The sequence below is a fragment of the Cololabis saira genome, chromosome 6 (assembly GCF_033807715.1).
Source record: "Cololabis saira isolate AMF1-May2022 chromosome 6, fColSai1.1, whole genome shotgun sequence".
Lineage (NCBI taxonomy): Eukaryota > Metazoa > Chordata > Actinopteri > Beloniformes > Belonidae > Cololabis > Cololabis saira.
Window position 1 is genome coordinate 19,785,638 of NC_084592.1, and position 15,788 is coordinate 19,801,425.

At 39.6% G+C, this 15,788-nt stretch overlaps 1 protein-coding gene across 1 annotated transcript; it reads right to left on the reverse strand.

Moving 5' to 3' along the window:
* Positions 1-15,608, reverse strand: cers6 (ceramide synthase 6). Its single transcript, XM_061724478.1, has 11 exons — positions 15,298-15,608; positions 13,544-13,649; positions 13,330-13,460; positions 8,348-8,405; positions 7,221-7,271; positions 7,040-7,132; positions 4,821-4,949; positions 3,495-3,601; positions 2,079-2,235; positions 1,880-1,903; positions 1-1,011 (listed from the first exon to the last, which is right to left on the reverse strand). Exons 1-11 carry the CDS (start codon positions 15,465-15,467, stop codon positions 856-858), a joined length of 1,182 nt encoding a protein of 393 aa, XP_061580462.1. The 5' UTR covers positions 15,468-15,608; the 3' UTR covers positions 1-855.
* Between the last annotated feature and the right edge of the window lie 180 nt (positions 15,609-15,788).

Sequence of the window (15,788 nt, forward strand, 5' to 3'; positions counted from 1 at the left end):
GTCATGGTTTTTTTTAATTGAATAATTCAAACAGTTCATGTCTGTACCTCATAAAAGGACAAATGGCCTTTAATGCAATGCTTACCAGAAATGTACCAGAATACCTAACAAAAGGAGTCAGTAAGGAATGCAGCATCCGTCCAGATCTGACGCACACGCGTAATACTGTTATTCACATCTCATACACAGTTGGAGTGGAGAATATTTTCAAATGTGAGTAAACTTCACATTACTATCAATTTGTGAGTGAAAACAAACTTAAAAAAAATCAGTGTTTTGGCAAATCTTTGGAGTGTAGCATTACAACTAAACCGAGCTGTTCAACATTTTGCTAATACTCATTAAATGATGTGAAAAACACAGCTGTGTGGATGCTCAAGATTTTTTTTATAACACTGTCATGTCTGACTACAGCCTGCAAACGTGTTTATAAAAATTAAATAACATAGAAATACATAAACATAGAGAGAAAACAACCCCTGCTTCCGTACACAATGCCAGACAGCTGTAAGTTAAAGTAGCATGCTTACACCATAAAGTGAAATGCTGTCAATAGTCGGCTAGATGGATCTTCTGAGTGGGTTGTAGTAAAAGGAGTGCTCTGATTTTTCAGTGAGTGCAGTTTGATGCAAATATATAGATGAAGAGAATAAACGGCGCAAAAGAAATGAGTAAAGAACAAATAACAAAAACCGCATTCACTTGGATGTATCGGGACCTTCCAGACCATGACGAGGCGATGACGTCGTTCAGGCCTCCATCACACACTCCAATAGACACACACAGAAATACACACACACGCTGATGAATGGTCGGTGTCTGCAGCGTGACCCGCATTCATCGATATCAGTCAAGTCAGTGTTCGTCGGGATACGGGGCTCCCGTCAGGTAACCGTTGGTCCCGTTTTTGTTGGTCCCGTTGGTGGCGCTGCTGTGGTGCTTCTGATTGGGCGGGGGGCTGTCGTCCTCGTCAGAGCTGGACTCTATGTCGCTGTGGTCATCTTTAGACACCTGAAGACATTGCAAGCATATTTGGAGAGTCCAAACTTCTCATTACAATTCCTATCCGTCGCAGGCCGTGCATGACAAGTGACCCCATCGAGACGGGGTGTGTTCTGCAGATCAGGCCGTGAAAAACTATCTGCAGACTTCAGTCTAGGAAAACTCATAATATAAAATGATCATGGAATCATGTGTTGATTTTTGTTTTGATTGAATGTTTAGTCTGTAAAAAACGTTTTAGCTTGTTTGCTTCATATGTACCATGAAAAAAATATTCAATTTATAGTGACAGAGAGACTCTTTACAGCACACATTTGAGAATACAGTGCTACACTGCAAAAACTCAAAATCTTACCAGGAATATTTGTCTTATTTCTAGTTAAAATGTCTAATTTTTAGTCAAAAAAATCTCATTACACTTAAAACAAGAGTAATAACCAGAAAAATAACTTGTTATTTGAAAAATTTCACCTGTTTCAAGTAAATGTTCACTTGAAATAAGTAGAAAAATCTGCCAGTGGAACAAGATTTATCTTCTCATTACAAGCAAAAAAATCTTGTTCCACTGGCAGATTTTTCTACTTATTTTAAGTGAAAATCTACTTGAAACAGGTGAAAATTGTTGTTTTTTCCAGTGATGAGTCTTGTTTTAAATGTAATGAGATTTTTTTTTTACTATAAATGAGACATTTTAACTAGAAATAAGACAAATATTCTTGTTAAGATTTTGAGTTTTTGCAGCGTATGAGCAGTCAGTCATGGGGGAATCTACCTTGCCAGGCTTTCAAGATTTCCATTTTGTGGAAAATAAACTGTTGACAGTTTAAATAAAATGCAGGAAGTACAAATTGCAACATGTTGATTCATGGCTACTTACATGTAAAGGATTCCATTTCCCCACCTTGAAGGTTGCAGCACCATAAAAAGTAGAAAAGGAAAAAAATCAAAAGTGTTCATTTTAAAACACAGCACAATAAAAAATAGATGCAATAACAGCAAAACACCACTTCATGATCCAATAGAGGGTATACATGCAGGAACAATGCAGAGGAGGAGCTGAGTGTAGTGTGACTCACCTTTCCTTTGGAGATGGCTCTACATGCCGTCTTCACTATGAGGTAAGACCAGAAACAGTGGAGGAGCTGCAGCAGGACTAGAAGCAAGTTGAAGACCCACCAGGATGGGTACGGCCCTACAATCTCCCAACTCTCGAATAAAGTGGTATTTAAAATCCTTCAGGAGTAACAGAAGAGAGGGAGATAATGAACTCCAAATATTGCTTTAAAAAAGAAACTCTTGTGTGTACTGTACTTCTTATAGTCAAAATCAGACAAAACCAAACAGAGGCCACTAACATAATTCAATAATTGAAAGGCCTCTAATGGAAAGGACAAAGTAGAGCAAAGCCTCTCTTTATTTTGAAATATGGTTCAATTTTGAGGATCTGTGTTGAAGTAACTCTGGACCATTTTTTTTTTTTTTTTTAGCAAATGGTTCTCTCTGAATCATCCTCCAGATACTGAAGCCATGGCAACAGCTTGACAGTAATGACAACTTTACTAACGTGGTGGAGGGGGCTGACTAAAATGTAATGCAGGTTAACATTATAGAGTGTGGGAACAAAGGCAGATCGCTGCAGAGAGCTTGATGAAGGCATTTAAAACGCTGTGAATGTGACACAAGTTAATGTATGTCTGTAATCGTCTGATTCTTTATTAAGATTAGTATTGCAATAACATCACAATTTATTACATAAATCTAGGTCCTCATGACAACGTTTTACTACATGCACATCAAGTAAAAGTGTTACAAAAATGGAGCAGCCAATTCAGAAATTATATTATGTTTCCTTTCGATTGTATAAAACATAATCCCACTGCGACTGGTGTCTAATCTGCATGCTTTTACGGACTAAAATAGGATGTTTGATGTGGAAATATTAAACAAAATAGCCTGCTATAATTGCTGCTTTCTTTTACTGTTCAGTCACTGTGATGGGACTTTCAATTGTTTGGATGAAATTAGCCACAACTGAAGTGCTGAATGAATTCAAAGTAAAAGTGAAGTCCTTTTTAGAAATGATGACAGATCCTCCTTTAATGTTTTAAAAGCCACATCCAACTGTTCTCGCGGTTTGCAGTTACTGGCCAGCATCACAGTGGTTTGCTTTCCTTCAGAGGTTAAAGCTGTATCCATAGTAACTATTACTGTACTTTGCAACCAAATTCACAGACATCTTTCTGAGCTAAAAATGTGAAGGCAAATAAAGATAATAAAGTACTGGCATCTCGGTGGCTCTGACATGTAGTTTCAGGCATAAACTTCAGAGATCTGCTGAGAAACTCAGACATCTAATGTTGAAGATTTGAATCTTTACCTTTAAACTCATTTGTTCATGAATGCAAAGGCAATTCTGCAACATTACAGGATGAAAATCATTTACCAGAAGGATCATAACTATGATTAACAGGAAAGTGAAAAGAACAACTTACCAGACGGGATAAACTGCCAGTCTGGAACTTATGAAGAGAATTGCAAACATTGCAAACAGAAGGTTGCAGAGTATCTGACATTTGGCATAGTTGGCCATCTTGGCAGCCTGGGTTATAAAAATAGGAGTTATTAAAAAATAAAATGGTTCTGATACTGCGTTAATGCAAATACACGTCAGGCTTGAACACAGATGCAATTCTACTCGTGCAGATCGGAAATATGAGGCTCTGTGTGTCTGTGCCAAGTCCCAGTGATCTGTGCAGGTTTATACTGAAGGTGACAAATTGTGGATTGAAAAACAAAGACTATTTCTGTACTTGAGGACATATATATTTGGGTGAATTCACTACTGACTCAGAAACCCAGAAAAATACACAGTCATGGCACTTTATGGACGGTTACCTACGCGTAAAAAAATATTTGTTCAGAAAGGGCTGATAAGGTCACCAGCAATAATACACTACCAGGTAGGGCTGGGCGGTATATCGAGATTTTAATATATATCGATATATTTTCAAACGCGATATGGTACGAGACAATATCGTTTATATCGATTTAAAAAAAATATATATAAATATATATTTTTTTATGATTTTGATATAGCTTATTTTGTGACAAATTGACTTGAATGTTTTATTTGAGATTTGCACAAATGTTTTGTTATTTGCTGTCAACCTCAGTGGAAAAGTCTGCCTGTTACTGTCTACATTGTATTAATTGCACAGTGTATTTTAATTTAATTGTTATGCAGGAAAGGGATATTTGTTTTATTTTATACAAGAAGCATTTTTTTTCTATATATGCAGGCAGTTTATTTTTATTTCATTTGTTTTATACATTTTGATATTGTGCAGACCTCTGTTAATAAAGGTACCTGTGTGACATTTGGCACGAAGCTTTGTATTAAAACTGACTGTTTTTTTAAGGGTTTGCCTCAGAAAAAATGAAGCTAACAGAGATGCTATGCTATAATGCTTTGGGGGAAACCCCAATTATGGCACAGAAAAAATATCGATATATATATCGAGTATCGCCATTCAGCTAGAAAATATCGAGATATGACTTTTGGTCCATATCGCCCAGCCCTACTACCAGGATTTCTTTATATTTTATATCCAAAACATAAACTCTATCTCACTTCTCATGAGCTCCAAAAAAGACCATGTGTCAACTTGTGAAAAAAAGAGCATCACATGTCTTGGTTAATACTAAAAGAGTTGTCTGTGAGGTCAAATCAGTTTATGGGATAGGCACCCTGCCCCTCGGCTGATTTTAACTGGGATAAGTTCTGCCTTGCGACGTTTAATCATCATCATCCTCCTCACCTCTATGAGCACGTCAGCAGCGTCGTGGAGACACATGACCAGAGTTCCCACTCGTGCCATGTTGTTCACGTACGAAAATATGATGAGAGAGATTGTTGCCACGTGGTGCAGGAACATGATCAGAAAGTCCTGCGGAGACAGTTGCCATGGAAATGTCACACAGCTACAGCAAGTACTTCAAAAACATCACTGCATGCATCACGTATCATGAGTTAGACAAATAAAAAAATAGCATATACACCATCAGTGTCCGAGCATTCATGAACACTATGTGGCGTAATAGTGTTTGAAAAAAGGCCATGTGTTTTACTCTTCGTCCAGTTGAAATACATCAATCTCAAAATCATCTCTGAAGCCTCTTAACTTTAAAGGTTCTTTCATTTTAAATGAGTTACTTCGTCACTGCTGTGACTGAATAACTTTGGGAAAGGTTTGAAATCCCACTAACTCAAGATGCAGACAAGGACATGGAAAAGCAGTCATCTACTTAGTCTTTACCCAGCTAAACGTCTGGATGGCAGCTCAGAGCGCTAAGAGCCATTTCGACAAGGCAAGTGAATGAAAAGGAGAATGACGAGGAAGAGTAATGACACAGGAAACAGAGTGAAAGTGAGGCAAGAGTGTGCAGGGAGGAACATACTGGAACTGGCAGGGGATGCAGAGGACCTCCTCAGTGTAGTGCTGTGCATGAAAAAAACTGAAAGGAGAAACAAAAACAGACAACATGCCAACAGTCAACAGAGAGATGACAGAGTGAAGGCTCACGGCGAGGCATCGTGGGGCCTGCTGTGAGTGCAGCGTGTGGTTGTGGAGAGGGCAGAGCTGGGGATGGACTAGATGCAGAAGTCAGAACATGGTTCCGGTCAAATAGTCATTTCAAGAGGGTTCCTAACAGAGTCAAAGGACCCAGAGGTGATGACAAAGTAAAAGCCTCTTAACTGCTCAGGAAAGGAGGATGAATGGTTAGTTCACCATCTCCTTAAGAATAGAAAACACTGGAGCATCCTTTCAGTCCTCATGAGTTCTTCTAAACGGTTTAATGTAAATAAATATAATTGAAGGAAGGTGGGTATGAACAACATATAAGGGCTTTACTTTCTTAAATGTTGTTTATCCTACATTAACTTCTTTAACAGTTATGCAATGCTTCCTAATCCCACTAAAACCACTGAGTATAAGCGTGTTGGGATTCTCACTGTGGCAAGATCAGCTTTTCAACAAAAGTCATTCTCTTGTCATCTTTCCATAAATTTGCGTTTTACAGCAGTGTTATGGTAACGTTCCAAGGAAAAAAAACACACACACACTTACACACACACACACACACACACACACTTACACACACACACACACACACACACACACACACACACACACACACACACACACACACACACACACACACACACACACACACACACACACACACACACACACACACACACACACCTTTTTTGTGTCTATTCGACCGGACCCCATGACTGGAAGGCATGCAAATTAATACTAAATGAACCAAAAAGTGTGGCCATTTACGAAAAAGAAGATGAAGTGGAATGAAGTTGGCTGGTGACCATTACAAATGTTTGTGTGGACTCAATTTCACTGCTTGCAAACGCTGGCAAACCCTTAAAAACCACGTTAACAGTTCAGCACTTACAAGATAGGAAGTAAAAGTTATTTGTAGTTTATTTAAATAGTATAAAGTTAAATACTTAAATTTAGTGACATTGAGCTTCACAAAATATAAAGTAAACGACATCTCAGATATGAGAAAACACAATGTAGCAGTTACAGAACTGTAAATACCTGTCATGACTCACTTAAAGGAACTCAGCTATAGCTGTTTCTCCTGCCGGGATGCATCAAAATGATTGCTGTGAAATAGCTCTATTATCCCGCTGCTACTCCCTGAAGGGTAAAAGTGCGTCTGATGTAGTTATTATAATAAACAAATTAAAAGCTGAGAAAAAAGCAGTGTTGTTTTTTTTTTTTTTCTTTCTAATTGTGCAAAGTAGTCACTTGTCAGTATGTGGGAAGTGATAGAGTGATCGCTCTCCCTTTGCCTCTGTGTTGCTATTTCAAACGTCGGTGAGGCAGAAACTAAAATTGACTCAGTCTCGGTGGAAATGGGCAGCCAAACAATGACAATGACGTCTTTGCTATGATTGTGATCGGAAATGTATGATGCGTGTTCTTGCGTGGCTTGCAGGCAGTCTTACCTTCCTCCTGATGTCAGTGAATTTGGAAAAGAGTAATGACAAGTAGAACGACAGCTCCAGTATATAATAGTAGTGGATGTCCACGGTCAGTGGCTGCTTGCAGACACAAAGCACGTATTACAAAAGAATATTTCACAGGTTGCGATACTGTTGTCTTAAGAGCATTGGCGTAGACTCTTACCTGGTAAGGGTAGTTGTACCAGCATTCTTTAGTGTTCCATAACCATGGGGTCTGCAAACAACAAGAACAACTCAAAAAACAGTTGACAAACAAAACAGCATTATGATTGAGGATGCAAAACATAACAAAAATAGAACTAACTTCTAAAAGAAAGACATGACTGTAGTACTGAATTATGTGAGGAAACTCATGGGCCAGTAAATGTTGTCATAAGCATTACATAATATAAGTTGGACAACCAAGGAGCCAAGAGGGTTTTATACTTGTATTAAAATCGTAAGCAAACAGTGACTCATCACTGCCTGAGTTTACGCCTATTGCACTCCTCTCCAGACCTGCTCTATATTAGTAAATCCTACAGAGGCTGGAGGCTGGCGCCTGCAGCGACGACTCCCAGGGAGTGGAGTGAACTATTTTTGCAAAATGCTTTGTCATGCAACTTTTGTCTCAGTAAATTCTCCCACTCTATTTCAACCGCTGCTCTGATGGCTATAAAACCTGTACATTCATAAATATCCAGCATGCAGGAAATATATCAAGCCGTCTCAGCCTCATATTTCAGTAATATTTAGTTAACTCGCTTCCATTCATTAAGTTCTGGGTATGTTGGTTTGGGTTGCAGGGGAAGCAGTGTTGGCAGGGGGGCCCGGACCTCCCTCTCCTCAGCTACCTCACTTCACACCAGTTCTTCTGGGGAGGACACTGCAGCATTTCCCGGTCAGCTGGGAGATGTAATCTCTCCAACGTGTCCTGATTCTGCCTAGGGGCCTTATCCCAGTTGGACATGTCTGAAAAACCTCCCCAGGGAGGCCTCACGGAGGCATCCTAGCCAGATACCACCTTGATTAGTTCCTCTTGATTGTGGAGGAGCATTGAGTATACTTCAAATCTCTCTTGGATATCTACATTTCTCATCCTATCCCTGAGAAAGAATCATGCCGATCTTTATTTCAGCTGCTTGTATTTGTGGTCTCCTTCTCTGAGAGCAGGGGCATACATCAACCGTAAACCGATGACACCAACAGGACTACGTCATCTGCATAAAGCAGAGATGAAATCCCGAAACCACTAAACCCTGAACGGACCCCGGAATAACATTTATATCAGGAAGCTGAAGTAAGACTTACCTTTTTAAGGAAACGCACCCCATAGGTAAATATGTATAGGTAGAACGTAAATCTCCACCTAAAATACATAAAAGAAATACATCCGGTATGAGACTGAGTATTTAACTCATTTATCTGTCTTCATTTAAGTAATCCTGAGGAAACACATTATTATTTTTTTGTTCCTCCAGTTTTTAAATATAACAAAAAAAATAACATGTAAACATGTAAAAGCATAATTTAACTGGAAATACCTAAACAATGATATAATCTATGTTCCTGAATTTCCTGCATCTGGTTCTGCCTGAGGGATCTTCCAGTTAAATGGGAGTTTTTCCTTTCCACAGTCGCCTGATGCTTGCTCGGGATGGGGGATTTAATCGAAGAAAGGTTTTCATGCAATCTGTTGGATTTCTTAGCAAAGCAATATTTATTATTCCTATTTTACTGGCTTTGCATTAATTGGACTAATTTAGAATGAGCTGAACGGCATTGTTGAAGTGCCTTGAGATTACATTTGCCCTGATTTGGCTCTGTATAAATACACCTGAATTGACTAGTGAATTAGTATATTAATATATGACAAAGTTTTAAAATGTGTACATTGTGCAGTATACTACTGATTAGTAGTAGTATTTTCTTTAGGGTGAAACACACTGGCACAGTATAAGAATGATGTCCTCTTACTGTGCCTTTCTCGCTACAGTGCAGACTTTATCACTGGAAGTGGGACATCGCTGACTACTTCCCGGTGAGGTCCATTTGCTACAATTACTGCACTGTGCTTTACATAACGTGGCACATCATTTACAGCAACTGCAGTGAAATATTTCAAGAGATCATGACGTCTGAATTTGAATTTCACAGCAAAGAAACTGCTTCAGCCGACATATTTATGATCAAAGGAAGGATGAGATGGCTTACATGCACACTGTTAACAGTCAGCAAATATAAAATTATTTGACAGGTCATTGTGCTGCTTATTGACTTGAACACATTTCCACCATAAAAACAAGACACATAGCCTTACTGCAGACATTTTCATCTGCAGTTTACTGTATATGTAAATTACACTTTTGTGCATAATTCATGAACCAAAACAGAACAATGAAAGCAAAGTTTAACTTCTGTCTCATGGAAGGAACCACCCTCTGATAACATCACATGAGGACTCCAACAGAGAGTCGGGTGAATGGACATCAGCGTCACAGTGCAGGCCCACAAGGCAGAACCGGTGCTTTTACGTGGGTGTTTGTTCAACATATTCAGCTGTAATAAATACCAGGAGAACTATTACCCAGCTAACACGTGGCCTCTGGGAGCCTTTATTAGCAACTTTTTCTGCATGACCAAAAGTACTCTAAAACCAAATCAAGTGGACGAATGTACCTGGCACAAAGTAAAGACTGTTGCATGGCAACTGGTTGAACGAGTGTTTTTCTTTGCTATGTATATAATAATACATCAACTCGCCAACTGACTCCCATAAATAGACTTTCGCTCTGAAGTCGGGTACAGAAGGTTTTTGTCATTTATCTGATACACGTTCACATACAGCTGGATAATAATCGTGTGTAGAGGAGACATCTTCTTCTGTTTGTCATCCAAAAGCTTCTTGGAAGCTTCTTGCAATCTTTTTGCTGCACCTTATTTAATGGCAACTCACCAGTTACACATTTGATTTATTAGTAATGTGTCAGAGTTATGGTTAGAATTGAGTTCATGCGCTGCTTCGATATTGTTGCCCTTAAAAAACTCATCTTTATTGATGAAACCCTGGACTTAAGAGAGTGTTCTGTCAACTTTCTGACTAGTTATGAAGTAAAACAATGGCTCATGTAACTGGAATGTGTCCTTTTTCCAGGTGGACAGCTTGAGCACCAGTTTGCTCCAAATGTTTGCATTCACACGTTTGATATAGCAACTGTGCAGAAGCCTTGCATTGTCTCTCTCTGTTCCGTCTCTACTTTGCGTATTCATCTCCTTTGATTTAGCAAGCTGTGATTTCAGACAGCCCAAATGAAAAAGCGTGAAGATGCATAGTTATTTCAACGTGGTGCCACAAAATGGTGAGTAATTTCAGGAAAAAAGGGGTCACACTCTTGTCTCTCAAGACCATATGTGCACTGCTCATCCCTTAGCTGCCCTATCAGCATCTGATGAGCATAAACATGTATTACATGTAAATCTGGTGTCTTGGCGACTGGCTTCTGGGGAGATGTGTTTGTTTAAAGGTATAAATAATCAAACACCTAAGTATCAGTTAGAAGAAGAGCTGTAATGAGGATGGTGGTTATCTCAGCTGCTATTGGTGGTGTGTTCTGAGGCCGGAGTCCAATCACATTTATGTTAAAAAGGTGATTGAGACATTTTGATGCATTAAGGAGCCAAAAAAATGACTGCTGTTTCTTTACCTGCATTTCTGTTGGCAGGATTACATGAAAATGTTGAGCCAAGTGGCCCATGCAGACAGGGAGAAGCCTTGACATTTTTAAGCAGATCAAAAACACTTTATTTAACATTTTTAAATTGCCATTGGTTTCAGAAGGTGATTTGATGGTATCTACAAGCTGGTCAGTAGAAAAAAGTTTAATCTCGTCTGTATCACAGCTGTTTTCTTTCCATCCCAAAAGAGGAAACACCTTTGTGTTTGTGAAGTAAATATATTTTAGCAGGCGTACCTGGATTAACTCTCAACCCCCTGTTTTGAGACTTTGGTCAAATGTGAATTTTGCTTCCCTGGTCCTGTGGCTCAGTTTTGCAGAGATGTGGTGAGCGATTTTCTTTTTGGCATCAAGGAGAAGTGGTCATATAACCTTTCAAATGTTCCCAGAGGTTCTAATTAAACAGCCAGATGACCACTTCGTATTGATCCCAAAACAAAAGCAGCAACTTATCCTTGCAAAACAAAGAGCCAGGGCCGAGTGATCGGGGGGATTTGAGTAAACTAAGCTCACGGACAAACAGTGATGGCATATGGACAAGGTAAGCTCATTCACAACTAATTCATCAGAAAGTAAACCTTGCTCCTTAAAAAACTTGCATAACTGCATATTACTGACTTAAGGAGCCAGTGAAGTCTATATCAGTTATTAAGAAGTGGAAAATATAATATAGTGGGCTATATTACATGTTGTACCCTGCCTCTTCATGAAAAATATACAAGTGAATTGCATTATTTGGCTTTTCATAATTTGTTCCCAGTAAAAGCAAAGAGGAGGGAGGGAAATGGGATCAGACGGCTAGGACTGCTGAGGATATCAGAGCAAACTCGTCTCTCAGTGTGTCCTGACTAAAAACAGCTGAATACAAAAGAATCTACAACACAAGCAAGCTGCAAAAGGTCCTAGTTTAATCTATTATTCAGTTTTCTATCTTCTCAAGTTTGAAAATTTGAAAATTGTCAGTGTAAAGTGATGGTGATTTTTCTTTCAAAGATGTACAGTACTGAACTGTAGCACAACAAAAGCTTGTAAAAAAAAAAACAACTCAATGCAGAAACTTCATTATTTCCCACCAAATGTGTCTGTTACATACTCTCTGTCTGCATAGTGAACAAATAGAACAACAGATCAGCCATCCAGACAACCAAGCAACAAACAATCTTATCAGGCTGCAACAGCTGGGCACGGGGCCTTAATTATAGCACAATCCCTGCTGAAGGGACCAAAGTCTGCTCTGCTTGGTGACCTGCACCAACTGGGCCAGAAAACCTGGACTAAACCATTGAGAAGCCAGATGGCATCTGCTGTGAATTACAGTGGAGGGAGATTTCTGCTTTTGCATAGTTTTAAAGGAATGAATGACAGGTCAGGCATGTTCAAAACCCCCAAACGTGTTCATGGGGAGCATAAATCCAGTCTCTCTTTTTTTTCTTTTTAATGCAAGAGAAGACATCCTCTGTAAAGGCTGAAACGGCAGTCCAAGCGGCCTAATCAGCCGAATGTTTTCTCCTGCGTGAACAGCAGCCTCGGGCGAATCAGTGGATGTGAGGCTCCCTGCGTCTCAAACTGTCAGATTTGCTCCTCTGGTGTCAGACATGACTGTGCTCCGACAGTCAAACGTGCTCTCTGGCCTTTAACATCACACCGATAAGTGACAATACTCTCCCCGATGACAAAAGCTTTACTGAAGGTTACCCTTCTCGCTACTGTGGGCCTAAGTGGGGCTGTTGGTTTGCACTGGAACACATTTAACTGTTAACACTCCACAGTCTTTATGCATTTATGAGCTCTTCATAAAGCCACAGAAGTGACAGGTCTCATTAATGGAAACCTAGGTGGTGTCACATTGTCATGATTGTCCACAGGGCTAAGATGAGAAGTTGACTGGGGAAATTACTTAAAATTCTTAAGGCAATAACTGATCAACAAAAATGGCACAATAAATTCTACCAATTCAATTCTTGCTGTGATTTCTATGACTTTTACTTTTCCTGAAATTACTGTTCTGAGTTTTTGTTTTTTCTATTGTGTTTTTTTAAATGTTCCTGTGTGGGATGGTGCGTTGTTATGTTTTATTTAACGCTGTTGCACTTCTGGGCCGTTGTATTTGGTCATTTGATTCTCGAGCTATAATAGGCATTTTAAACTTTGATCAAACATGTTCCCCTCATCATTACTGCCTGCATTTGTCTAAGTTGCTCCCCCAAGTGTTTACTATTCAAGCAGAACTGAGCTCTGCTTCCGTGCAGTATTCAAATGAACTGACAGAAACATGAAACGTGCTCAGATAGCATTATCTATCATCCCTACTTTTACTACGGTCACTGGGTGTGTTATTATTGCAAGGTGATGCATTGCACCCAATTCAAATCAAGTCGTCACTCCCATCAACCATGCCAAAACTGGGCCAAAAAGGAAGTACTAATGCGCACATACTTTAAGCATATATGATGGTCAGTGTAATGGATTTCCCTGGAATAACAAATGAGATTGATTCGTTTTTAAGCAAACATGGCTGTTATTTCATGCATGGAAAAAAACTCTGATATGTTGTCTTACATGCTTTCGCAGAATCTGGCGAGAGTACTCGGCTTCTCTTGGTTGCGCCGTTGCCTGAACCATCGCTGGATGGTTCGCACATCCCAGTCTAGCTGTTTGGACAGGCCCTCCAGCCTCTTCTCATCTGGGTGCTGGCATTAGAGTAGAAAATGTTCTTTATGGTACAGGTCTAATTATGACAGTGTAAGAAACATAAGGAAAACACATGTAGCACCTTGGTAATCGCAGTGAAAACCTTCTCCAGGATAGCGTTAGGCTGTGCTTTTTGTGGTCCGTTGGCTTGGATCTTCAGGCCCACGGCACATGGTCTTGCAATAAACCTGCAATTGACAGACATCATTTTATATAAAAACAGACACAATGTCTTTCTTAGACACATGGCAGTTAGTGGTGCATGAATGTATTTCTATTCATTCTTGGCAGGTGCTGGGTAATATTAACCTCCCCCTGGACATAAACATCTGTTTTTAACTCTAGCTTAGCATTTGGACCACAAGTGGCCATACACAGGCTATCATGAGGGACACATTTTTGTTGAACTGCTGGGATGATGTAGGAGGAAAGACAAAGTTTCCATTTTGCACTGTTCTTTGTTGTTGATTTTTTAAAGGCACACTTAAAAAAACGTAAACTTCAGACCTGAAGTCAGTTTATGCACTTTATTATGTAATTTTTATCTAGCACCTTTATTTTGCACTTTGATGCATCTCATGCTTGTTACGAGAGCTATTTCTCTACTTTTATGCTTGTATGTGTATTTATCTACTGAAAACAACACATGGGAATAGTCTTAAGTCCTAGTTTGATTGCTCTACCAGATATGCACAATGACAATAAAAGCTTTCTAACTCTAACTCTTATCTGAAAGCTGTGAAATGGAAAAAAAAACTTCCAGCAATTAAACACGTAACCACTTAGTTAAGTAATATTATATGCACTGATACAAATATTGTGCTTGATCTACTTAAAAAAAATAAGTCAACTTTTTGCATGAGATTATGTAGATCAAGAAAGACTAGTCTTTGTATAAACCACTTTTTGTATGTAAATAATACATTTTGCAAGTAGAGTCAACTTAATTGTGTTAAGTTTACTTTATTTATCAAAATTAAGTTGACTTTACTTGCAAATTAATTTTGTACATCCTAAAAATTAAGTAGTCTTTCTTGGTCTACATAAAAATCTCATGCGAAAAAGTTGCCTTAATTTTTTTAAAGTAGATCAAGCAAGATATTTTTTACTGTGGTGTTCTACTTAAACAAATAAAGCATGTTTCATCTAAACGTTGGTCAATCTGCCCAATAGATTAAAATTGTTAAAGGAAAAGTAAATACAACAAGATCATTGCTTGTTGTTTGTGTAAATGAAAAGATTGTCTGGGATTACATAAATACTAAAAATGCACAATGTCTTGTTTTTTGAACAAATGCAGATTAAGTTCAAAACTAGATGAATTCATGTAAAGCAACAAACTTCATTTTGAATTGTTAATATCACAGATTTAAATATGTTATATTTACATGCGCTTAGATTTATTTTTTTCCGTGTGAATGAAAATATGAGGAAATGCCACTAAATACTTCCCGAAGTTGCTCCTATGACAATCATTGCTGACCATCATGACTGTGTGCCAAGTTGATGCCAATAACAGTCCAAGATGTGGTGATGCAGCATGCACCACGACACAAATAAAGCACCAATATGCAAAAAAAAACCCAAACTGATTGGTCAGAGGAGCCTGTTCTAGTCCTGAAATTTCGGTGTGGGATCATGGGCACATGCACAGGCAGGGTCGGGCAAGTTGCACTGTGTGCACGCACAGATGCGTGGAAGGCAAGGAAGGCTGCAGGCCTGCGGAAGAAGGATGATCAACGGGGGTGATTTGTGGGCTAAACCAGATAAGATGCCATTGTTTCAGGAAACATGCTGGCAGACATGAAGAGCCCCCGCATCCCAGCCCGGACCCACCTTTCGAAGACCAGCCGGACCATAAAGATGCAGAATGCTAAAGGACACGCCAGATAAAGGTCCTCGGCTTGCGGGAACGTCGCCTCATCTGTGTTTTTTAAGTCAGCCCAGGTTACGTTGTGGGGGAGCCAGAACCTCTCATTCCAAAACCACGCCAGGATGCCGGCCATCTCCCTGCAGAGGACGCGGAAGGAGGAGAGGATGGCTGGCTGCTGATGCTGATGCTGAGGGGGCTCTGGCGGCCGATCCGACTCCGCAGATGATGATGAGGAGGAGATAGATCCGTGTGCGGCTGCCCTGCCGTGCGTGCTTTCCCCCTCTCAAGCCTGAATTATGGTTCTGCGTTAAATCGACGCAGAACCATAAATAGACCCCTACGGCGTAGCCTACGCCGTAGACTCTGCGTTGGTGTAACGCGGAACCATAAATCAGCCTGCAGACTTCCCAGCGTCGGGAAGTCGGCTCAATCAGCTCCTCAGCGACTGATTGGT